General features: G+C 31.8%; 2 protein-coding genes across 8 annotated transcripts in view; one reads left to right on the forward strand and one right to left on the reverse strand.

The window, feature by feature from the left end:
* The window catches only part of LOC148623877 (adenylate cyclase type 10-like), a 51,395-nt gene extending 38,465 nt beyond the window's left edge, over positions 1 to 12,930 (reverse strand). For 5 of the 7 annotated variants that reach the window (XR_015919528.1, XR_015919526.1, XR_015919527.1 and 2 more), the window contains exons 1-8: positions 12,794 to 12,930; positions 8,107 to 8,295; positions 7,327 to 7,464; positions 6,815 to 6,961; positions 3,635 to 3,840; positions 2,640 to 2,673; positions 1,636 to 1,821; positions 475 to 557 (exon numbers count right to left, since the gene is read on the reverse strand). Coding sequence is in view for 3 of the 7 variants with exons in the window: in XM_088566157.1 (XP_088422283.1) it covers positions 475 to 557; positions 1,636 to 1,821; positions 2,640 to 2,673; positions 3,635 to 3,840; positions 6,815 to 6,961; positions 7,327 to 7,464; positions 8,107 to 8,295; positions 12,794 to 12,800 (990 nt within the window). In the remaining 4 variants the exon portion in view is untranslated. Of the gene's footprint in view, positions 1 to 474; positions 558 to 1,635; positions 1,822 to 2,639; positions 2,674 to 3,634; positions 3,841 to 6,814; positions 6,962 to 7,326; positions 7,465 to 8,106; positions 8,296 to 12,793 lie in introns of those variants that run through there. The other 2 variants (XM_088566158.1, XM_088566159.1) reach the window with 2 other exon arrangements.
* Positions 12,928 to 25,670, forward strand: LOC148623878 (ubiquitin thioesterase OTUB1-like). Its single transcript, XM_088566161.1, has 8 exons — positions 12,928 to 12,999; positions 15,350 to 15,402; positions 15,585 to 15,683; positions 16,323 to 16,441; positions 19,966 to 20,050; positions 23,536 to 23,636; positions 24,357 to 24,447; positions 25,344 to 25,670. The coding sequence occupies exons 1-8, from the start codon at positions 12,972 to 12,974 to the stop codon at positions 25,539 to 25,541; spliced, it is 774 nt and encodes a 257-aa protein (XP_088422287.1). The 5' UTR covers positions 12,928 to 12,971; the 3' UTR covers positions 25,542 to 25,670.
* The last annotated feature ends 1,447 nt before the right edge of the window (positions 25,671 to 27,117 follow it).

Genomic DNA, 27,117 nt, shown 5'->3' on the forward strand with positions numbered 1-27,117 from the left:
AAAAACACATATCATTTGATAGAAGTTTTCATCAAAAAGATACTGTAAATACATACCCCTGGTACATTTAAATATCCTGAGTCAACCTGATATATTGATAGATGATTTACTTTTTGTCAGAAATTTGATGGTTTTACCAAATCACATGAGAGTTGCCAATCAACTATAAATTATTTTTAATAAATGTCAATAAGATAATACAAAATCATTTCATTTTAACCTATGTTTCTATACAAAACAATTTGTAAAATAAGAAAGTCAAAGGGAAAGGGAACAAAAACAATTTTCATCATAGGAAAATCTAACATTTACTGGTCAACTATTTTTGACAGATGTCATCAATATAAACTTTAAACAGTTTATATCTCAGCATTACTACTTCAAACAATATAACCGATAAACAAAAATGAATGATTTTTTAACAACTGTATTAAAACATAAAACCAAAAGTTCTCATGCAAACCATCGTACTACCTTCTTTAACACAGGAGGAAGAATAAAAAGTCTTAAAGCTTCATCCAATTTCATATCAGTTACAGTTTTGACTACACTACGCACTAAAAATATGCAAAAAAAAAACAGTATAACATTCTAAAGTTCTACAACTTGTAAATATTAGGATGTGGAATGTGTATGACCAGCACACTTTTTCTTCTTTGAATTAAAAAGTACAATTAATAATTAGGAATGGCAATGCGCCAACATCTACCATGTTCAATATAAGATCTTTAAAACACAGAATACCATATTGTCAGAAAAGCACCACCTGATGATTTGTACTAACTATCCACTTTTGAGAGACCAAGTGCATCGCTTCAACAACAATAGTGGTCTCTCATGGCAAGAAGTGTATGAAATGAGGTTGACTCATCTATGTTCTACATTCATTCCTCTTTTTTTATTTGTTATTAATGGCTTAGAGGATAATATTTAAGAGGAGTATAAGAGGTATTACAATATATATAGTCAGAGGTTCAAGCCCCTTACCTATATCAACCTTTTGGTGCAATTTGTGAACATATTTCTTTTTATTTAAAATAAATTAGCAACTGGATGAAAAAACCCTCTGGAAGATCTAACACAGAAACCAGCAATTAACATAGTAATAATCTACAACGTCTGGTCAATGACTGGAATCAAGCAACAAACATAGGCTTTTAACAGTCTCATCAGTAATCTTATTGATCCACTAGCACAAACCATATTTTGTAACAATTCCAAATTGTCAAATTCCAACACAGACCACAATTTTTTATAAATATATCACATTTGTGTGATTTCTATTAAATTTTAGAGAATAACAACAAAATGACATTATCGTGTCCACAGGTACTGAATACCCTTTATCCTTTTCAGTGTTCTTGTACTGTAAATTAAACTGTTTCAAATTGAAAAACAAAATTTCTTGCAGTCATCACTTTGTTTTTTGACATCCAAATTAGCTAACTGAGGAATCAACTTGGAATCCTACAAATGATTCCAATACCAATTTCTAGATCATAACTGTAAAGATCTTACATGAATACACTGGTGGATGAAAGTAAATTGCATTCATACATTGGCAAATACTTCATAAGAGAGGTTGTTCAAGTCAGGTTATATAGTTATACACATAAAATTCTTCAGCACACTTACATTTAGACAATCTAGAGAACTTTGAAACTTGAGGTTGGGTCTCTGATTCTTCAAAAAGCACTGGAGATGACATAGTAGATACATTTTCTACTGGTGGAATTGCAGCTGATACTGGTGGCATGGACATTCTTCTTGATTGTGAAAACACAGTTGCATATCCAGCTGCACGAAATCCACTCCTTCCAGCTGCCAAGGTATGAAATTATTATAATAAATAAAAAATTCATAAAAAAATCATTATATAATTAAATAGGGTATCTAATGGGATATTAAATGTCTCCCTGCCACTAAAGTGGGAAGGCAAAACATCACAGCTGGTGAACTTATAATGGGATTGTGCTAAAAATCAAACTAAATCAGTTTGAACAAGAGTCTGCCAAATTGACAGCAAACCAGAATCTCCCACAAAGAAAATAAGAACTGTAAATGATTAACTGCAGAAAGTTTTACTGGTGTTTTTTAGAGATACATATACATTCCCCAATACAAAGAGGCCAATCCAAGCATTCAAATGGCTTTTGACTAAAAATCTTTCAATATACAAATGAAATCATTCTACCTTCTATCAAAAAAGACAAAAAAATGTTCATTGAAGAAAAACATAAAGACTAAGTGATCACAGTATAGCTCCCCTATTATTGGGAGTATCAAACTAATACTCAACAACAATGTAAACAGGGAAATTCCTACGACCGTTGAGACAAACATTTGAAAGAAAAAAAAATTATTATCTCCCTTTGCAATTTTACTATGCTTCATTACAATCAATTGGGGAGTGGGGAGAAGTTGCATTTATAAGAGGTGTATATGTAAAACCCTGTTGCAAGTTTCTCCCCTGAAGGCATGAGACCAAATATTTTAAAAGTTTGGTCAACTTTACAAAATGTAATTAAGGCTGCAACTGTAGAATGAAGATATGCATGCAAAGATTAAAGACATTTTTCTTCTCAAAATGACCAAGATATATATTTTTTTTCTTTAAATCTTAAGTTTATTCTACTCACCATCATGAGTTTGAAAACCTTTCTTTGTAATGATCTGTAATTAAAAAAAAATATAGTACTTTAAAAGTGTCTTTTTATATATTTTTGTAATTTTGATATTTTGGAAGATATACTAAAAGTATGCAGTACTGAAGAAAAATAACACTTAATTAATGTTTAAAATTAACTTATCTGTGAATTATTATTACTGTAAACTGAAACCAGTCAATTTTTTTCACAAAAGGGTCAAAAGTTAGTTTGTTATACTTAATGTATGTGCAATGAATACTTTATGTATGTATACTCATAGTCACTGTAACATCTTCAACATTTAATTATGTAGAAGTCAACTGAATATCTCAAATTTATGTCTGGCAAAAGAAATGACAATTAAGTAGAAAAATTAAAACTGACTTCTAAAAGATTTTGAAATAGAAAGTATACAGATAGAAGATAAATGAGTTTATCAGTCCAGCCGAACCCATAAAGAACTTAGTGCAGGCTGCATTTGATAATCAGTTTATAAGGTAAGAGTCAAATTAATTAATATCTCATATTCTTAAGACAACACAAGGATAATTACTAATGTATATATTACTGGGATGTAAATCAGTTGATATAGAAAAATATCAGCATGCTAGAAGAATGTTAAGTTTCTAAGCAAACAAGCTGAAAACTTCATATTTTGTCAAACAGGATGATGTTTTCCCTTATCAAGTATCAAGAAAGTTAACATTGTATTATGGTGAGAAACATCATGATGCAATGCTGAAAATGTAGAAAATTTTTTTTTCTTCAAATTTGTGTAAAATAGAATGTGCATATCTTCAATATGAATATGAACAATGTTCATTAAAGGATAATGGTTCAATAATAATTGAGTACCAGAGAATGTACCCTTAAGCAAAATAGACAGACTGACAGGCAGACAGAAGAGTTCAGCAGCTTCAAGACCTGCTTTCATGTTTAGTAACGTAGATGAAAATAAACCCTTAACTTCTATGAATCATACTAACATGAACATGACTTTCATCCTGTAACAGCTCAAATTCGTATGTGTCCTTGGAGCATTGACTCCAAGCATCAGGGGATAATACAATATACCCAGACTGACAAAAACTTTCTGCAATATTCACATCGGCTACAGCTTTTCCTGTCTCAACATAAACTCTGAATTCATTATTGCCCAGAAAAGTTACCTTCATAGGACCTGCAGAAATACCTACAGTCGAAAATACAAAAAAAAACAAAAAATTTATGAAGTAAAGTATCTTCTTAACACTGTAAAGTTAAAGTATATTTCATTAAATAAAAACAAAGAACTTAGTGTATATTGTTGCCAAGAATATGTGATTTGTATCTACACCATTCTCTGTCAGCGAAGGTACAATGAAAAACAGAAAAAAATCTCCTACATAATGTCTGTGACATCTGGTAGTATCCCATTTTTTTATAACCATAAAGATGCTTGGTTGAAATGCTGTACTAGTGCATGCTTTATTAAATTTGGCATGGTGATGGTGTATTTTTTAAAAACCTCTTTTGACATCATATTTTGACGGTAAAATATAACTAAATACCATAAAATAAGTAGGAAGCCAATGTAGTATCAGAGATAACAAGGCTTCCACAATTCATGTAGAATTAATTTAAAAATATGAAATATTTCAACATTTTCAGTTTGCATGCTTTCAATGTGAAATCTAATCTGACATTTTTTTTCTCTGACAGGAAAATATATATGTTTACATATACATGTAAAAATAAATCCATTCTGTTGATTACAATTTCCAAAGGCTACCCGATTAATTTAAGCTACAAATGACACCATACATTTATCTAATAAAAGAAAAAAGGGATAAAAAATATTACTTCTCATAACCTGCATAACCTTAACCTAGCACTAAAATTCATAGGACTATGATAAAGATATATGTTTGTTATGAATATTATGATAGGGTACCTAGCAGTAACCGTTGGGTTTAACTTTTAAGTCCATTTGAAGTGGGGAATTCTCCTTGTGAGCTTACTCACAGTATTCCTAGTTTTGTAAGATATTCTATCAATATTGAATAAAAATTTCAATTTTTATATCTGCCTTTTTATTCCCTGCCATTTTGTGCTTTACACTGTTAGTAAACAGCAATATTTGTAACTCTCTACACAGTACAGATACATGTCAGCACTAGGAAGCATGCAGTAATTTATTTCTCTGTTGAAGGGATAGAGAAAGTGTTTGTCATGAAACAGTTTCATCTGAAATTTCTGTATTTCTTTCATGTTTCCTTTGCTTATGGCCATTTTTAGGAGTTACAGGACACTTTAGAAGAAGAAAAGGAAAAGAAAGTTGAATGGACATATTATGTGATTCAGTTTCATGTCATTCATCTCACTTTATGTAGTTGTGACAGATCGAATATTATTTTTATAAACTGTGAACTTATGGTTGTATTAAACATATAGCAGTATATAAAGACAGAAAAGTAACACTACAATTTACAATAGGACAAAATCCAAAATTAATATGCAAAGGGAGACAACCCAAACTTAAACTAAGGTCTCACTAACCACTTCCGGGTCAAATGGCCACCCACCTATGTAGTACCAAAAAACACACTGAACCTAGACATATGCATTGTAAGTGCATTATTTGTGTGTATTATGATTAAAAGTAGTCAAAATAAAGCTGAGAGTGTGTACTTTAAAATCATATATGTAATTAACTACAAAAGTGTATGAATATTGTTTACATGTGTGAGTAATTTGCCTCCATGCTGTCAGTTAGCAGAACAGGTAAAAATGTGGATTTTCAGTATTATTTATTCAAGTAAATTTTGTGAAGAATTTCTACTATGATCGTACCATTAGCATAATGATTTTGGAAGCCTTATTTTCCAAGCTTCGCAACGGTATGCAGCTTTAAGATGTCATTTGTCCTGGGAATTCACAGTGAGACTTTGAAAATTACTTTTTTAACATGTAAAGTAATGGAAACGTTAGAAGTGGTTAGTGAGACCATAAATTAAATTATGGCATATTTCAGAGAAATGCATAATTTGAGGAAAATTGCCTTTCCTGGTCATTATTTCCATTTTCCCATAAAATCAGTATAGTGATATTGGTAATCTGGCTATATTTTAAGAGGTGCATTGTGCAAGGTATTTTAAAAAACAACATAGCAACAAGATTTTTATCAGTAACAGTGACTCATAACTTGACGTCATCCATGAAATACACAACGTCACTGCTTGGGATATTCAAAGTACTCAAATAGTCACACAGCACAGACTAAGAATCACACAGTAATGAAATAGGTATGATATAAATTGTTGAAATCCGTTCTTTTTTCACAATGATAAATGATGTTTACTATTACAACTTCTTGAATTATCATAGGTATCAATTTGGTGTGACAAGTTAGTTAAAATTGTAATTTTTTAGTAATTTAGGGAAAATATCACTGAGGGGCATGATATAAAAATGACCATTTCTTTGTAGTCCTATGTCTGATTTTGATAGTTTTGGTCTTATTAGACTCACAATACCACAAGCTTTCATAAAATGTAAAAAAAGAAAAACATAAAAACTCATAAAATGTTTTTAAGGTCTCACTAACCACTTCCGGGTCAAATGGCCACCCACCTATGTAGTACCAAAAACACACTGAACCTAGACATATGCATTGTAAGTGCATTATTTGTGTGTATTATGATTAAAAGTAGTCAAAATAAAGCTGAGAGTGTGTACTTTAAAATCATATATGTAATTAACTACAAAAGTGAATGAATATTGTTTACATGTGTGAGTAATTTGCCTCCATGCTGTCAGTTAGCAGAACAGGTAAAAATGTGGATTTTCAGTATTATTTATTCAAGTAAATTTTGTGAAGAATTTCTACTATGATCGTACCATTAGCATAATGATTTTGGAAGCCTTATTTTCCAAGCTTCGCAACGGTATGCAGCTTTAAGATGTCATTTGTCCTGGGAATTCACAGTGAGACTTTGAAAATTACTTTTTTAACATGTAAAGTAATGGAAACGTTAGAAGTGGTTAGTGAGACCTAAAAATTGTAGGTGAGAGGTATGAAATCAGTTAAAAATGGTAAATGGCATTGGGGAGAATGATTTTCCTATTTAATGGGAATTATCTACCTTTGATTGTTTTCTCTAGACATAACACCACTTTTCTCTTACCCATTTTTACAGTTAGAGTTATACCAATATCAGTGTTCCATTCACCATAATGTTTCTGTATATCTAAACAGCACTGAACCACTCTATCTATAGTATTCTGTAATTCTGTTTCACTATTTACTCTCCACACTACTAAAATAGCATCACCTACAGGTAAAAATTGAAGAAATATTCTACACATTGTTTTGTTATATACATTGCAAGCAGCACAAAAATTGATTGATCAGAAAACACCCATCAAAACACATTTCTCTGCTTGATTTGTTTAACTTATTGGAAGTGTTTTTTAGCTATTGTGGGAAGTGTGAACAGCAGACAGACAAGAAGAACAGACAACATTTATCATAAAATTTCCTGACAATGCAGCATATAAAATTCTGTTTACGTTTTAAAGATGTTATTTAACATAAAAATCAAAGGTTTTTGTGACTAGCTCTCAACTGCAATTCTAATATTTGTGTAGACTAGTATGTGTGCTTTGTATTGTATTATCAGAGCTTGTTTTTACATACCTGCAAATTTAAGAATGTCTCCCTCAGATATAATGATTTTTTCTACTATAGCTCCAAGATAATCATTGAGAGTTTTTGTCAGTTTGTCAATGCCAGAATCTTGCATGGCACTGTAGCATTCACATAATGATGTGAAACCTGTGAATAAAATTAATTAAAATCATCAAAACAAATATTATGTATATATAATTTTATTTCCCTTTTGATAAAGAGTATAAATGCAAACATACAAATAAATAGTGAAAAAATGAAATGAAAATTGCACAAATACAAAATAGGAATAAAAATATATAAGAATAATAGTTTTTCTTTGTCTTAATAGTAAGTAAGAAAATGAAATGATGGTGCCAACAGCTATTTGCGAAAGTATAGACAGATTCTAAAGATGTCTTCTGATGGTGAACAGTATTTTTGCTAACTTCAATGATTTTTGAGTTATTTGCAAAAAAAAAATGTATCTTGACCCCCTATGTTCTATTTTTAGTAACAGCATCCATGTTTTTTGATACTTCAAAAATTTCAAACAATCAATTTGTGCATGATATCCTAAGGAACAACCATACCAAGTTTAATTCTAATTGGTCAAGCAGTTTCAGAGAAGGTGTTTTAAAAAAGCTAACAAAAGACTACCACAGAAGAAGGATGCAAAGTTAAGACAGGTGAGCTAAAAATGTTAAGAGACTAGAAGCAGTCACTGCTCTACACTGATGCTATTAAGTACATGTACAATATACTGGTACTGTTTTTTTTTGTTGTTGTTTTTTTTTCAACAGTTCACACCTGAGACATCTGCAAACATGAGAACAGTTGAATATTCAGTTGCCCATGGTAATGTTCTATTATGATCAGCAAATGTTACAATTCCTGGAACATGAGGTGCTAGCTTGTCAAGAAGTGAGTCATCATCTGGATCAGCATTTAATCCTTTTGCTTGACGAATAAGTCTAATAATCTTAGGTACCTTTTTTCCTAAAGAAGAAAATATGGAATTGTAACAGGAAAACAATACTCAATAAACAAAATTATACTTTCTCCATCAAGGATCAAAATCTAATTCATCATGCAGTGGAAAACCGATCTGGCTAAACCAGTTCCATAGCCAACTTATCTGGCTATTTTACTCTACAGCCTACAACAATACAGGAAGGCAATATATGGCCAAAATGCAATACTACATCCCTTCCTAAAGAGTGTTCATACCATTATAATTCTGCACTCCATAATAAGCAACAAACTCTTAACACAACTAGCACAATCAAGGATTTGAACAGTAGACAGGATTGGAAACTGGTGTAATTTTACACAGATATTATGTAAACATGTTGTGTGGGGAGAAGAGCAAGATTACCCATAATGCCATTCAGTTTTTTTTTGTTTTTTTCAGGGTAAAGAGGAAAAAGCTACTTTGGGTCAATTGGAATATAAATATTGACATTTCATCAGTACTTTGGGAATTGTTTTACCCACCATTTTCACTGGAAAATGCCTGTGTAAGTATGAAACATAACCATGCTTCAACGAATTTGATTGAATATTTTGTTTACATGTTGTTTTGAAAATAAAGATATTTTGACTGTTTATAATCTGAAATAAAATTATCAAACAATTCAATGTGTTTTAATTACATTTGTAGTTGGAGTTAGTACAACTAGATTTTTTGTTCTCAAACTTGTCAACAGGACTATTAAGATCTTTTGTCATGCCTTTCAGTTTGTCTTTTCTGTTATTAGGGAAACTTGTTAACTTTTTTATTTCCATTTGCGTCATCTGCAGGTGTTTCTCAGGAAGCAGAGGATGCTTACCCTACTGGTGCACCTGGTCCATGCTCCCAGTTTTTAATGAAGTCCGGTTTGCTCATTTGCTTGTTACTTTGTATGTATTATTTTAGTTACTTTATGTTCTTTGTTGTGTACGTCTGTTTTCCATGTCTGATCTTTGTCCCTGGATTACATTCTTTTGATTACCACTAGAACCTTGGTTCCTTTGATTACTCTTTAACAAAAGTTCAACAGATTCTCTCCAATGTTTGCTTTTACTGATATCTAAATTAGAATCCGTGCCACACTTTTGTGTTACTCTCACTCTGTGACTGTCCAATCAGTAATTTTTAAAGCAATTTTTTGTGACAAACACAATTGGGAATTTAAAAGCCATTTTGGGAAAATAATTACCTTTTTTTTCCATTGGGAATGAGACCAAATTTCAGCCCCTCAGAATATCCTGAAAAACCCCTGACGATGACTGAATTGAGGATTTTGGATCCCTTCAACTTTTGTAACAAGAATTGTTATGTATATGAAGTCACATTTATTGGAGAATCTTGAAAAGAGTTTTGGAATATACCTGTTCTTAATGAAATACCTATTATATAACTGCTTACAATCCTCACAGTCATCAACGTTCAACCTTATGACCTTTTAAAGCCTACCTGTAACCACTGATAGTCCAGTCAATCTTCCAAAATTTTGCCCTTAATCTAAACAAATTGCAATAGAAGATATTTAAGTTTTAAGTTATAGCATTATGGGCATAATAAGCATAGAAAAAAAGTCTAACTTAATCAAAGGTTACCATTGGAAAGAGGAGATAACTCTGTCAAATAGCTGAAATCACAATAAAATTTGATACAAAATCATAATTATGCTTTATCTGATAAATAATTGTGGCAATATTAGACATGTTAAAATTGATAAGAGGATCACTGGCAACTTAAAAGGAGGTTTCACATCTTTTACCAAATAACAACTTTAGAAATTAAATAGTAAACCATGTGTCCCAATTTTTTAGATAATGAAGTTCCAATGTTGATGAAAATGATGAAGTAAATATTCTACTTTTTGTGGATAAAAGATTTTTTAACAAAGGCAAAACTGTTGATGGATAGCTTACGGAAATAAACAATCCAAATTTTTTAGGAAACAAGAGGCATCCAAGAGTCTGAATCACTCACCTGGTTAAATTTTTGCCTTTCAAGGGCAATGACTATTAACAAGGATTTAGTTGTTAGGAAGACTTTGGTAGGATTTATCATAGGAATCATTTCATCAACTGAAAGTTTCATTCTATCTATTATAGTTTTCAAGATACTGGCTGAAAACTGCTAAAAACATAATTTTTTGCCTTTCAAAGGTAATAACTCTTACATGGATTCGTCTGACAACTTCCATCCCGGTAGACTTTTGTAAGCCTTACAATAAGGATCATTTCAGCTATAGAAATAATTTTGCTAATCCAAACAGTTTTGGAGATATATGCGAAAAATTAATGTCAGTCTAACTCCTTTGTTTTACGACGGATCAAAAATCCTCACATCAATACTATGCACGATACCCCAAGGAACATTCATACCAAGTTTAGTTCCAATTGGTCAAGTAGTTTCAGAGGAGAAGATTTTTGAAAGAAATAACATTAAAAACAGCAAAAAAACATCGAAAAGGGGCAATAACGCCATGGCTTAACATATTAAAAGGAAAATTTGACCACTGATACATCTTATCATGCTGAACACTTTTACCCCATGTCAGAATTTAGCTAAACCTAACAGATATGGAGATATATGCAAAAAACTACTATCTGACCCATTTGTTCTATTTTTAGTAACGGCAGCCATGATTTATAACGGATCAAAAATCCCCACATAAGTTCCATGCAGGATACTCCAAGGAACATTCATCTAAAGTTTGGTTCCAATTGGTCAAGTTGTGTCAGAGGAGAAGAGTTTTGAAAAATTGTTAACAACAAACACATATATCGCCGACGGATGCCAAGTGATGGCAACAGCTCACATGGCCTTTTGGCCAGGTGAGCTAAAAAAAATTAAAATGATTGAAGTGCCTCAAAATCAGCATTTTCTTTAATTAAAAATTTCCCAAAAATTTAAATATACATATCCCACATATGTCATTCAAAAAGTTATATATCATGCACAGGTTTTCATGGCAGAAAGTCAATAAGGGAAAAACTCCATTCAAGTATCATACTTAACATGAAATAAAAAAAAAAAGGAACAAAAATCTGACAAAAACATAATTTTTACAGAGTTATCTTCCTTTTCCAATGTTAATTTGAAATGCATATTTTGAGGTTTCCCCACGTTAGATTTTTTTTTGTTTCTATTTGGGTCATAATGCTATATATTTTAATCAAAACATTTTCTTATGCAATGTGTTTAAATTTAAATATATAATGAGAATAGTTATGGTGTATATAGTCAAAAAGACAACAATCCCACCAGGATGAAAATGTCAGCCCAAAGCCATTTAATAGTCTAGTCAAATTTTAAAATGACTATTAAATGGAAGACTGAAAAACTAACTTAAAAAAATCAAACTCCATCCTCTAAGTCCAGAATATAGGAGAGTTCTTCATAATGTCATCACTTACCTGTGATTTTGGTTTTGGTTGGCAAAAAATCCATTGAGTGGCATGGGGCATCAACTTTAAATCATCGTAACTTTTTCATTTTTAAAGATAATTGAAAAATTCTTTTGGTTCCCAACATTGCAAGTAAAATTCTTTTTATCCATGAAATTTTTAAATAAATATTCAGTAATCAGACTATATGTACATAAGATTTTAATTAAAATTTTATATAAAAACAGAGGTTGACATATAAATATCACTACAAATTTATTTTTCAAGTAAAAGAGTTATAAATTCACATACATAATATGAATTATATTACCTAAATGAAACATTTAAAAGAACCAAAATTGGATGTTTAAAAAACAAAGTTGCTAAGTTTTGAAAATTGGGATTCTAATCATGAAATTGTCAATTGTTTATTTAGTTGTTTATTTGCCAACCAATTTGGCACTTAATGATATACAAATTGGTGAATAAGACATCACTAATGAGATTGGCGAACTCTGACGGAAGCTGATTTTTCTTTTTCAGATAGATAAAATCCATGCATGCAAGAAATTTTATTGTAAAACATATGCTTAATCTACAGTTACCAAGGTTTGTTTACCAGTAAGAATTAAGATGGGGCTTGTCTAGACTAAAGGTTGTATGAAACAACATGGCTGTGGCTACGAAAAGTTCAGTACTTAGTGGTTTCATAATAGAGGCAGCAACACCGGTTAGTTTCGATGTCCTCCAAATCTATAAGTTATTTCAACAAAAAAAATACCTACTGTCGGTACTGGCCCTAAATGGCCTAAATAAGTGTACATTGTTATCATTAATCAAAATATGATTTGACGCTTACTCTACCAGTGCACCTGGTCTATGCTCCGAGTTTTTAGTGAAGTCTGAGTTACTCATTCACTTTTGTTACTTTGTATGCACCCTGTATACAGTATACTATTATTTTAGTTACTGTACTTTTATGTTCTTTGACTTTGTTGTGTTAGTCTGTTTTCCATGTCTGGTATTTGTTCCTGTATTACATTCTTTTGATTTCCGCTAGAATCTTGGTTCCCTTGATTACTCTTGCCATCGGTTATTTTTGTGTAAATTATACCTGACATTCTATCTCATATTCCCTTTTGGTTCAAGGGAATCGTCTGCTTTTTGAAAAGTGAAGGACACTCATTTCAACAGAGTCTAAGAAACGCTTAAATAAAAGCACGTAACATCGACCTCATCACAAGTGCACTTAAAACTACGATAATTTCTAGTCCACTTCCGGCAATCTCAGAATGGCAGATGAATTTCATTTTGATCCAGGTTACAAAAGACTAAAACGAAATTAATTTCTTTTGTCATTCTCTACTCATTACTTCTCCATGCAAATAACAATTTTTACACCCTGACAGACTGGTCCTACAACTTAATGTATACTATATACACTTTATTACAGGCTAAGTCACTTAATTTTTGTTGTTATGATTTAACAGGTACTTGTTCCATATAAAGAAATGTTACCCCCTTCCTTTCCCTTTGTGTAAGGTGAAGGGAATGAGAGGGGATTATATTTTGATATGAAACCAGTAACTGTGTGTGTTTTTTTTTTATTATTCTCAAATCAGACCTACACTATTTCAGCCTTCAGGACAGGATTTACAACTTTGGCTTGGTACAGTGTACATGTACATATAGCTCACAGTTTGATTTTTGTAGCCAATATGTATAGTTCTTAACAATAACAAAAGAAATTTTGGTAGCCCACACCAAATTTTAGGGTCCATTGGCAATACAGTTCTGGAAAACTCCAAATTTGTTAATGGTAACTGTTAATGAATTAGGTAGTTTTGAGCATGGGTCTAGAAACAGTCAAAAATCCCGGTCATTGACCGACAAATTTTGCAAATGTCCAACACCCATTTTCCAAAATCGGACATAAAAAATTGTCAACTCTTATAAATTTCAGTCTGTGGTTTTATTAGTGTATAAACATCCTGTCTGTCTACCTGTCTCCTAATTGTTTATTGGAAATCAATTGACAAGTGCGTGTCAGTTTTAGCAGATGTGCAGCCACCTGCGACTGTGATTTACCTGTAACTGATCAGTTGATGGCATAATTGAATTAACGGTACACGTACAGCCCCATTGTGTAAACCAATTAATTGAAGTGACTAGGACAATTTTCATACATTTATTACTAGATTTATTAAGAAAAAGATTGGGATGTCCATCAATCATTTTCCCGCTGATCTCCAGAGGTATTGAAAGCACATATGGTGCTGAAACTATGAATCAGTCATAGTTTGTAATTATTAATTTGCCGATTGAATCTTATTAACACAGAAGTCAACAGCCCAATTATATAAATATACAGAATATATTCAAGATTATCTTTTATAAATAGTCACTTTTTTTTTTTCATCACTTGAGTTTTCAGCTGTTTTCCGATGTGATGAAAAAGTCTGAGAAATGCGATGTTTTGTTTACATGTTGGAACGTCCTCGTGTTGTCAAAACCAAACTCATTCACTCGTTCAGATATTTTATAAAAGACAGAGTATGTGATGAAATAACACAAATTCCAATATTTCTCTTTAAATAACTACATGTACATGAACACATTTTTTCTTAAAGTTTTTCAATCTGAGCAAGACTGACACAAACGTCTGCTGAAGATTGATAAAATGACCAGTATTGACTGTCAAAATTTCCGGACCCTTGGTTTTCAGCTGCATGTAATTTTCAATGCCTGGCAATTTTTAATAATATATGGCATTTTCTAACAACTTTCAATGGATGGAGTAGGTGATTTTCTAAAATTGCTAAAATTGTACCTGTGGAAACAAAATTCTATCTATCTAAAGGACAAGGATTTAAATATAAGCACATATGAAATCCATATATATCTCAAGTTGGCGTATTTGGTTACTGTAGTGTAACTTTTTTGTTTGGCTTTCAAATTTTGAAATATTTCAAAGAATTGATGTCTGCATTCAACTTTTTGAAAATTATAAAAGAAACCAAAATATGTAATGCATAATTTTTTATATTAATTTTGGTTATTGAGTTAATGTGTAAAGTAAACATTACCAAATTCAATTAAGTTTATGATTTTGGAGTTTCCCAGAACTGAATTGGTCCCCTGCTAATTTCAAGCCTTGCAGGAACTAGACACACTGCTTGTACAATGAAGTAGATCAATGATTCATAGATTTTACAATGGTAGTGTTGATATTGAGGTGAAGGTTTGAACAAATGAATAATATGAAGTAGGCTTGCCTGTAAGCAAGCAGAGCATTTCATTTTTTAATGCTGTCACTCCTGTAAACCGTCTTACTCCAACATTAGAGGGAGACTCCCACAAAATTAATTAAAAAAATAGGATCTCCCACATTAAAAATGTTAGGATTGTGGGAAGTTTTTGGTATTTTAAAATTACTGTATTTTCTCTGAAAAATATGAAATAGGAATTCATACACCAAAATTTTGCTTTTACATCAAGGTTTCCCACATGAGACTGTTTCAATGGTTAACAGATAGGCACATGAGCAATAGTCCGCCTAGATTGTTTAATATTCATAATTCTGACAGCATGAAAACAAAATGCCTGTGGTTTGTGAATAATCAGATGACTACCTATCATTCTGAACAATTCTTTTTATTTTCTATTTCAGAGTTGAATTATGATGAAGCTACTCTGGAACAACAACGACAGATTGAAAAAGATGTATGTACTGAAGTACACTTAGTATTATAGAAATTACTTGTAAAAAAGCAATCTAAATGGATATTCAATGTTATCATTACAAATACATATTATGCATGTATTTTGCATATTGTTGTTTCAACTCTGCAATCTTTTGCTTTGATTTTTTAATGTCAGCAATTTTATTCTTTTGTTTCATATAGATAGCAGATTCACAACCTCTGATATCAGAAAGAATTGGGTTAGATCAGATTGCAAAAGAATATGCATTGGAAGACCAAGTATACATAGGCAAGATAGAGGTGCTTATAAATACAATAAACCAGTACAATTTCATTTATTGGCAATTTGGTGCTGCCCATTCATGTTGAAATGCATCAGAAATAATGAACCATAATGGAAACATGAGGTTTAGCATGCTATAAAACCTGGCTTAACCCACCTTTCATTTTGAATGCCTGTACCAAGTCAGGACCATTCCAATGATTTTCCAGCTTTCCAGTTTATGCCCTGACATTGCCATTTGTTATACAGACTTTCCTATTATGCTAATTACATTTTGACTACTGCCTAGATTTTATCAGTTCGGTAATTTTGTAAATACCCTTCATTTACTGAATGCACAAAACAAACATACTTCATTTTCATTTTCATGCCTTAGGATTGTTGTCTCTTTGATATTTATACTATACCTATTCCCGTGATATAATATGGTTTTTACATTTTACTGAATAAAATTGAAGTTCAGGTTTATGGTAAAATGAAGATTACTCCATGGTCTCACCTAAACTGAAAAACATTAATAAATCTGATTTTGAAATTATTGTTGGGAGTTTATTTTGGCATTTCTCACATTCAAACAAGCCTGGTCCAAGGGATATGTTCTTTACATCTACATAAACATTTATTTTTCTTACTTTATATATATGGTTTCATTCCAGGATCTGAAGAAAAGATATAAATGTGTAAGGAAAACCAGAGGTGATGGTAACTGCTTTTTCAGAGCCTTTGGCTATGCTTGTTTTGAAAAATTTTTAACAGATAAATCAGATTATAAAAGGTAATATATTTATACATATACTGTTGCAGATCCTCTGTTGTCTTACCCAATACCAACAGAGGTTGTCCTAATCAGTTACATCATGTGCTTATGTTCACACTCTAGATTTACTTACAAGGAAGTATCACTGGGTTAATGAAAGCATTATATATAACCTACCGTATTGACTCTAATTATTCGTAGCCCTAATTTTTTGTCATTTTTTGGAAATTTTTGAATTTTTAAATTCCCTAATTTTTCGTCACTAAGAATTTCTGCAGGGGTGTACAAAAGATAAGTTTATTTTCGGTAAAAACGCAAAAGATGAGAGCAAGAAAGAAGATGATAGATGTTATGGTTTGTATTTGACTTTTACTTCTAATAATTGAACTTAAAATAATTTTGTAGAAAAGAAAACTTTTGCATTGAATATGTATTGAAAGTTTTAATGTTCATTATCTTAAATGTTGTATGGTTTGAAAGAAGGATTTCTCTAATGGTGGCTTTGGAAATTTGAGATGTGGTTATGAAAAACTGTCACTGAAATGTCGATCAAAACTGACGTGATAAGTGTTGAGGTGTTGAATAAACAAATATGGTCTTGATATGCCACATGCACAATTGTTGATACAACTGTCACATTTTCCCATTTTGAGCTAAAAGTATGGCTTCACAGGTTAATTGTCATCCAAACATTTATTGTTGCAGATGGTCGTTTACCAATTTATTTATAATTTCAAGCAATGATTGGTCAGTATGTTTACTGAGGGACCGAAAGGGACGAAATGTATTAAAATTGTTGTAAACATTTCTTTCCATATATTGATGAAAACAGCCCTTGTAAGTCCCATTTATTATTTTGTAAAAGATTGAAGACTTGATGGTACAAAATAGATAAAAAAAAATTAGCCTAATCCCATTTCAACATTATCATATGTCCCTGACATAATGTGCCCGAGGCTACACTAACTCCCTGCACATAGCCTCATACTATCTAAAACTATTTTTAGCACCAGTGACACAACACAATACACAAATGTCTGTGATGTGTAAAGCTATGCAAAGCCCAGAAACACTCTACCACTTAACCCTGCTTTCATTTACCAAATAAAAGGATTAAAATGATTTTGGACAGGAGATTACTCTTAATTGGCGATCAAGTTAGACCTGATTGGTTATCATAGATCATAAATCTGTCAGCGTGATACACATGATTGGTAAGAGCTAAGGCACATGTACAAATACAATATTACAAGACATTGTTTTAAAACTTTATTAAGTATAACAAGTCAACCATTTACGATACAAACATACAAGATTGACACATTTTATAAATAAATTGACGAGTGCAAGAGCTTCTGAACATAGTGATTCGTTACTTCAAAAGTTCGTCCTGAAGGAGAAGTTTGTCAAAATTTTCTGATTTCTCATCACTTTTCCAAAATTTGTGAAAAACAGGTTTTTTGAATGACAAAAAATAAGAGAAATTACTGTAGTTGGCCTTATTGTCTAGATCGTTGGACTTAGTGCAGGTGGTGTTGCCATTGATGTCGAAGAAGAGAAGGGGTTTGAATCCTGCTGATGGAGCAACCAAATTTGCATTGCAAACTTGCAAACTCGTATCGATTCTAGAGTTGGGGTGTAGCTTAGACTTGGGATCTCTTGTACTTGGCGATCGCAATACTGGTATAAGAATTTGTTCCAATATTGTGATTTTTTTTTCTCAAAATTTTGTACAGTATTGTAATAAGTATTATATTCTAGTATTGTAACTAAGATATTGGTTTTGTAATTTAATAATGAAAATATGATATCACATAGGTTTTTATAGTGTATTGGATTGGATTGGTTCATGCTAGCAACTGTTGAAAAGCAAAAGAGATGAAGAACAGCAATAAAATCACTCTTCTTTTGCTTTCAGAGACTGTTATCAATTTATATGCTAGTTGCCATATCCTTTCTTTACTATTAAGTAAATTGCCATGTCCCTGGGGAAAAAGATCAAAGAAAATGAAGACCTGGTCCAGTGGTCTCCTTGCGATTTTTAAATAGCACAGTGCTTACTGGTATAGCACAGCTCTTATGGCCTTCCTCCAAAATTATAGCACAGTGCCAATGTGCATTCTAACTAAAATTAATAACTGAAAGCAGTCCTAAGAAATCATAGCGCTGCAAAGTACAGTACTATAATGGCCTCGGGAGAACACTGCTAGTCAAACTACTGTACTACAAGAACAGGGTCCACTTAAGACTAAGACCATTGAAGATTTAAGACTCACTCTAATGACAGGAGCTATTTATCACCACCTTAATATGTAATTCTATCACAATGTTTTAATTTATTCTAAAATGTACTTTGATTTGTGCTTTCATTAAAACAGTGCTCAATTTTCTTCTAACATGTACTAAATAAATATCATACAACAGTTTTTGCAGTCTTTCATATCAAAGTCAACATTGCTACATCAATAAAAGTTAATCCTGTGTAGTGTGGAAATGGGTAATGACAAAATGGTATATACTTGAGTTAAATTTTCACAATACTCATGACATTACTTACTACAATACTATAGATACACAAGTTTGACAAAGTTGACAGTTCTAACATCGTTGGGAATTTTTCAGACCTTTCTATACGTTTACATATCTTCCCTGTATCAATTTGATCTGATGGAACAGTGTAGTGAATAGAGTCATCACATTCTGAGACGTTTGTGTATGTGTGTGTGTGTGTGTCTCTATATATTTTTTTTTTAAACGCAATACTGGTATACAATACTGGAACAAATTTTTATACCAGTATTGTGATCGCCAAGTATGGGAGATCCTATATCATTCTCAGCAGTGGATGCATCTATCCATAGGCTTAAATATCTTGGGAACAAGTAAATGGAACCCTATAAAATTACACCTCAAGATTTCAAACCACAATAAGGATAAGATTGATTTTTCAGATTACGGCCCTAACCATTTAAGAATTAAGTTACTAAAAACAGGAATATTATGGTTCCTGGCCAATAATATGAGTGTAAGTGAAAGAATCTTAATGATATTGTACCAGAAGGTTAATACCCTTAAAGAAAACTTGATATTGATGGTAGGGTACTGTCTATTTAGGAATTAAGGGTCAAACCCAGGATTTTCTGATGGTATTTTAAGTTTAGGCCACTTAGGTTTTATGATCAACTATCAAACCATGAATTAATGTGTGAGATTTTGTGCTATATTAAATCAAACTGAAAGTTCAGTTCTTCAACAATGATTGGGTGTCAGAAATTTATGCTATTTCAGATATTTAATCACAAGATGTATCTATTTATTGTCCATACTCAACTGTTCTACATCTCTGCAAAGAGATATCAAATTGATTCTTGTATCTATGGAACAACAATTCTTTAACAATAACATTTTACATGCATATTTCCACTACACAAGGCATAACTTTTTACATATTCTGTCAATGAATCAGTGTCAAGTATTGATATCAATATTAGGTATGGTATATTGTATAATGTATAAAACTTTACAAAGTTGTTAATTTGTAGGTTTCAGGAGGTTGTAAGCAAAACGAAAGATGACCTGATTAATCTTGGATTTCCACAATTTACTATTGAAGATTTTTATGATAATGTAAGTGTTGTTTTGTTTTCCCTAAAGACAAAGAGATGATCTATGTGTTAAAGGTTATAAAAACATCAATTTGGGGTTTTCGTATGATTATTTACTCAAGCATTCACATTGCATAATTTTTTCAGCCCTAAACAATAATGTTGTGTTTCCAATCCCCCCACTAAAATTTTGAAGGGTGGGCAGTTAGGGATTTTGTTTTATTTTTTTTTCTAATTTTGAAATGAAATAAGTAAGACACCTAACTCAGAATACAATAAAAAACAAATCTGCAAAGATTCAACATGTAACAGACTTCATCCATGGCCAAGAGCACACTCACATGTGTGTTTACAATCGATTCTAAATATAAACAACCAGCATTTTTCCATCTGGGATAGAAAAAAAACAAAACATTGACTTTATGTTCTTCTTTTTTTTTCTGTAAGACAGTCAGCAGGCTTTTTAATTTTTTTTTTTTCAAAATCACAAATAGTAGGATGTCTGGAAACGATAACAATTTTTTGTGCCTTAGTAGCCCCTTTACACAAAGATCCATACAAGCTTGTACTGGTACTAGTATTTACAATGTTGCTGACATTTAGCCAGGATTCCCCTGAACTGTCCCTATTAGTTTGGATTTTTTAAATATGCATCAGTCAAGATTGTTTTCTGTCAATTGATTTGTGAAATCTGTTTAATATTTTGATATAAGTAGAGAAATAAAGGGCATGCTAGAAGAAATGGAGTTTATAGAAACCAAATAAAAACATATTCATTTTAAATTTTTAAAAAAAAGGGTAATAGCCTAGTTGTTTTTGTAACAAATGTACCAAAAACTTTTTATAAGCAAAATTTATACATTGTAGATTATTTATTTTTCTTCCGTCAATTTAAACCTAAGATTGTAAGTCATATCAAAATGTTCTGCATTTTTCTAAATGGAACTTAGATTGTATTTTAAAAAAATTGGAAAAGTTTTCCCTTAACTTAAATCTTAAAATTCATAATGAATCAAGGCCAATCAAATTGGGTCATGGCTGTATAACTTTTCATTAAAAAAAAAAATTACATTTATGCAATAACTTCTAACCTCAAAAGATCTTTATATTATTTTGCAATGATACAATAGTAGTTGTGGTAAATTTGAGATCTGATAAATTTTTTATATGTTTTTGTGATGAAAAGTATATTTTATAAACCAGTTATTAATTTTGGAAACCATGTCTTAACATTTCTAAAGGTTTACTACTTAGCATTTTGCCATTTTAGGAATACAAATTCATTTAAAAATATCATTCACCAGTAAATAATCATTCACTATGACTTTCTTTTCAATTAAAGAACAGTGCAAGCAATTTGTGGTCGTTTTTGGCTGCTAGCGTCTGTAGAAATTTAATGTCCCGACAATTATTACCGGGTATCTCTATGAAAATTTACCACATGATGCCATACCAAAAAAGACTAGGATTGATTTTGATTGTTGTGACTTAAACCATTTAAAAAGTAAGGGGCAAGAAACAACGGTCATGTGAGCTATTGCCTTTACTTGGTGTCCGTCATCGTCATTAATAATTTTTCAAAACGCTTCTCCTCTGACACTACTTGATAAATTGGAACCAAACTTGGTATGAATGTTCCTTTGAGTATCCTGCATAGAAATGCTGTGGGGATTTTTGATCCATCAAAAAACATGGCCGCCATTACTACAAATAGAACATAGAGGTCAGACAGTAGTTTTTCGCATGTCTCCAAAACCGTTAGGTTTAGCTAAATTTTGTCAGGGATAAAAGTGTTCAGCATGGAGAGATCTATTTGTGGTCAAATTTTACGTTTTAATCCATTAAACCATGTTGGAATTATTGCCCTTTTTCAAAGTTATTGCTATTTTTGATGTTATTCCTTTCAAAAATATTTTCCTCAGACACTACTTGACCAATTTGAACCAAACTTGTTAAGAATGTTCCTAGGGGTATCCTGCAAAGAACTGATGTGGGGATTTTTGATCTGTCGAAAAACATTGGCTGCAGTTACTAAAAATAGAACAGAGGTCAGACAGTAGTTTTTCCTAATATCTCCAAAACTGTTAGGTTTAGCCAAATTCTTTCACTAGCTTAAATGATCCTTATTATTAGGACTACAAAAGTCTTTAGGGATAAAAGTTGTTGCCCTGGAAAGGGGAAAATTACATTTTTTTTACATTTTTCAGCCAATATCTTGAAAACTCTAATAGAAAGAAACTTTCAATTGCTGAAATGATCCTTATGATAATCTTACCTGAGTCTTTTTGAGTCTAAATTGTTGGACAACTTCCTGTTAAATTTATTACCCTTAAAAGGCAAAATTCAACCAGAAGAGCAATTCAGGGTCCTGGGAGCCTCTTGTTTTTTTTTTTTTTTTTTACAGTTTTCAAAGTATCTTCAAAACTATGATAGATAGAAACTTTCAATTACCGATAGTGAAATGATCCTTATGATAAGTCATACGAAAGTCTTCTTGAGTCAAAATTGTTTGACAACTTCTTGTTAAATTTATTGCCCTTGAAATGCAAAATTCAACGAAGTGATCCATTCAGGCTCCTGGGAGCCTCTTGTTCTGATAATAAGTTAAGTATAGTATATGGATCTGTGAAATTATTCTACAAGCATGCCATACTGCCAAAGGAAAGCTGGGAAAGGTTTTGGAGGTTGTAGCATGAATCATTTAGAAGTTAGGGACCAGAAACAAGCATTTTGGGGTATACAGGAATATACACTTTGTTTGTTCATAAGTTTTTCTGTTCATGTAATCTTGTACAAGTCTAACTCGAAGTTTTTAAGTTTTCTACCACTTCCTTCCTGGTTAAAGTTTTATTCTATGCCGATTTTAAATCACAATCCAGTCTATCAAGCTTGAATGAATTGTCGATATTTGCCTAAAGTGCCAGAGGTTTGACATTTGGGTCATATCTACCTGCACCCTGTGAAGCAGTGTAGGCTTTTAAGCTGAATCAAGCATTAATTTTTTTATGTGCATAATGTTTAGGGTTTCATACTTTTTATTACATTTAATTCAGCAACCTGTAACTTCTGGGAATGATTTGCAATTAAGTGTGCAGCTTAAGCATATCAAATTTACATTTACATGTAACCCTATAATGGCTTATCAGTTCTGAAAGGCATCATTTTCCTGTTAGCAGTAATACCTTTGTTGCTTTCTTTAGAGTTTCCGAAATTCTCCCAACATATTACTCACCTATTCTTTATGGGAAAAATTTGGAATGAAACTTGAGCATTATGAACTGTGCCATATGTTAGCTTTTCAGCTTGGTAGTACACCAACCATTAGTCATTATGTTTATTTTAAGCAAAAAAGAAAAAGAAAACTCCTTAAGTCAATTTTTTTTTAGGTTAAAATTGAAAATACAGAAAAGGTTATATTTTTACTTTTATTTGAAAATGACTGTGTTTGTTTAAAACAAAACTTGTTCCATTTGTATCAGTTTAAATTTTATGCACTTTTTTTTCTAGTTTATGGATGCAGTTAATAGATTAGAGGCTTTATCACAGGATGAATTAATCTCAATGTTTAATGACCAAGGGCTGTCAGATTATCTTGTTGTATATCTAAGGTATGATGTAAAGACAGTTGTTATAGCGATTAGGGTGTCAGTCCTTCTGTCTGCACTGTCATCTGCACTTCCATATCAAAACATGGACTATGCCTTATATGATTGTAGTTATATATGACTCCACCTACACCACTGAATAGTCTGTAATGCTACTTCCACAGATTATATATCAAATATTGAAGATATGCGCCTACATTATTCAGATTTTTTTTTTTTTTTTGGGGGGGGGGGGGGGGTTGTGGGTCCATTGTAAAAGATGGACTTTGCCTTTGATGAATATAAGGTACCTATCTCTTATCTTCCTGCAATTCTATCAGATAGGGAAGTGGGTGGCATCAATGTAGTAAGCATTGCTCACAGTTTTCCTTTGCCAAGGTTTTAACCTGTCTAATGATTTAACCAATGTGAAAGCTTATAAAAGATTTAACAATCATGAAACATGAAATTACAATAAGAGATAATTGTGTTCAGTAAAAACATTACTATATTTGACTAGTATTGAAAGGTATGATGTTATTGTTTATGAAAATGATCGGTTCTAGTTATAGTAGATGATCCTTCAATTTTGTGTGATTGAAATTTCTCTAAGTTTTGTTAATCAAATTTGACTTGTTACAAACATTTGAATATCTGGTTAAATGTCACTGAACAAGCATCTATTAATTAAGGAGCCAGATACACAAATACTGTTTATCTTATTTTTGTACATTTACATTTCAGATTGGTAGTATCAGGGTTGTTACAAAAAGAACATGATTTTTATGCTAACTTCATTGAAGGTTATGCTACAGTCAAAGATTTTTGTGGTCATGTAAGTTTGCCCCGATCTTGCCAGTTTGGTTGCCATTAGTGATGTAGACCATGTTTATTATTATTTAGTTACTCTTAATATAACTACTTACTAAATATTGTTTTTATTACTAGATTTACACATGGTTTTATAAATATGTCATGGGAATAAGTTATTTTTTTTAGTGCAACATACATTGAGACACTTAACCAGACAGATGTAGATTTTCTATTTTACTATTGTGAAAATAAAGCAAGTGTTTATTATAAAAAAAAAAAAAATTATTGGTCTTCGTGTTTGAAAGACCACAAAATTGACTGAAATATTGAAAGGTAATACATGTATCAACCTTTAGAAGTATTTATGTTGATTATAACTTTGATTGATAACCAAGGATGTTTGCTGCTTATGTTCAGCCATATTTGTCAGATTTTTTAACTCCTCTGGTTTTATCAGTTTCTAAGCAGAAGTTGATTATAACTTTGATTGATAACCAAGGATGTTTGCTGCTTATGTTCAGCCATATTTGTCAGATTTTTTAACTCCTCTGGTTTTATCAGTTTCTAAGCAGAAGTTGTTTTTGTCCAATGTGACTCACACTGTTCTTTATATAATTTTGTTACAGTCGCCTTAAAATGTCATTTGAGAAGTTTTTATGAAATCCTTGTTATTTCTTCATGGTTTTTAGCTCAAAACATACTAAGACAAAACCTACAGAGAAATCCTTTTCCCTCCATAATTTCAAATGTTTATCACACTGACCCATCAATTTTTTCTACTAATAGTGTTCCAGCATGAAAGGTCTTAAAAGCTTCCACAACCATTTAAAATCCTTGATATTCTTAAACAGAACAAATAACATCCTTAAGTTAATTTAAAATCTTTTTTGAAGTACTGAATTTATATTTACATGACAGGAAGTAGAACCAATGGGAAAAGAAAGTGACCATATACATATTACAGCTTTAACACAGGTACTAGGAGTACCAGTTCAAGTGGAGTATATGGATCGTGGAGAAGGGAACAAATGTAATTTACATGTCTTTCCAGAGGATTCTAAACCTGCAATAACATTATTGTACAGACCAGGACATTATGATATTATCTATTCCTGACAGCAGTCTCATTTAACCTAATTCATCAATTACAACATATGTACTTTCTGGATGCATTTTGTATTTTATTTTATGTGTATACACTTTATATGCTGATGAGCTGCATTATAAATTGATTATACCCTCTTATTTTTTTTTCTTATTGTCTGATAGATTATTTACATTTTGGAAAATATATCGCAACACCAAAAGAAATGTAAAATACTGAATTGATGTCGGATTTATGTTGATTTGAAAGAGTAATCAAGGGAACCAAGGTTATAGCGGTAATCAAAAGAATATAATCAGGGACAAAGACCAGACATGGAAAACAGACATACACAACAAAGAACATAAAAAACCAAAATCGTACATACAAAGTAACAAAAGCAAATGAGCAACTCAGACTCCATTAGAAACTGGGAGCATGAACCAGGTGCACTGGCAGGGTAAGCGTCCTCTGCTTTTCTAGAAACACTGGCCGAGTTGCTCATAAAAAGTCCAAGTCTGGGGTAGACGAAAGAGGAAAGGAAAACTATGGCACGTTGAACAAACCAGAATTTCGGATACACCATAACGATCCATGAGTTTATGATGACGACCATAAAACTTATGTAGTGATGACTTCAATCTTGTAGCAACATGATACATAATTGTTCCTGTAATCAGTATCAATGCTTATGTAAGCATGCTTTAAGAACTCAATGTCGAAATGTATGAACCTTAACAGATTGTTGTCCCCCGCAGAAGGGGACATAAAAATAACGGTCTCCGTCCATCCGTGTGTCCATCCATTTGGTCACACTTGTGGACCCAATTCCTCAGAAACCACTTGACAGATTTAGTACAAATTTTGATCATTTTGTGCTGCCATTTTAACACAATAAATGTTACAGGAGTTATGGGACTTTGATGAATTTGTACATGTTGCACTAAAGAAATTTTTTATGGATGCGACTCCTCTGATACTGCTCAACAGATTTGGTTTGAATTTAATAGGATTTTTAGTCACCATATGTAGTTGATCATATTAAACCTGCATTTTAATTTGAAAAAGATTACTGGAGCTATGCCACTTAAGCACTTCTTTTTGTGGAAGTAGGGGACATATGGCCTTGAGATGTATGTTTGCTTGGCAACATTAGTCTAACATTTGATAAGATCCTTAATTGGCAAAAACAACAAACGTTTTAAGATCTGGAAGATTCTCGTACAACGTTTGGTTGTGATGAAGGAGCTATATCATGATTTGTTGATTAAAATAAACCTACGAAGACTTCTGTTACTGTTTTGTGAAACATCCAATGACTTTAAAAGTCATAAAGCAACACTTGAGTATTTTAAACCCTGTTGTCCATGGATAAGGTGGTAGACCTATTACATTTCCCAGCTATAAGTCCATGTTTTAACTTAAAAGAGCATATTTGGGAAATGTTTGGATCACTAGGCAATGCACCTTTAGTTCAAATATATTAGTACTAAGAATTTATCTTTAAATGGCAACACTTGATGCAAGGACAAAGTTTTCATCTAGTAGGATGTATGAGGATATGCTTGTTGGCTTTCCCCCTTGGTATCTGTACTTGCACAGGATACT

The sequence above is a fragment of the Perna viridis genome, chromosome 2, assembly GCF_037379345.1.
Source record: "Perna viridis isolate PV_CMFRI_1.1 ecotype Kerala chromosome 2, ASM3737934v1, whole genome shotgun sequence".
Taxonomy (NCBI): Eukaryota; Metazoa; Mollusca; class Bivalvia; order Mytilida; family Mytilidae; genus Perna; species Perna viridis.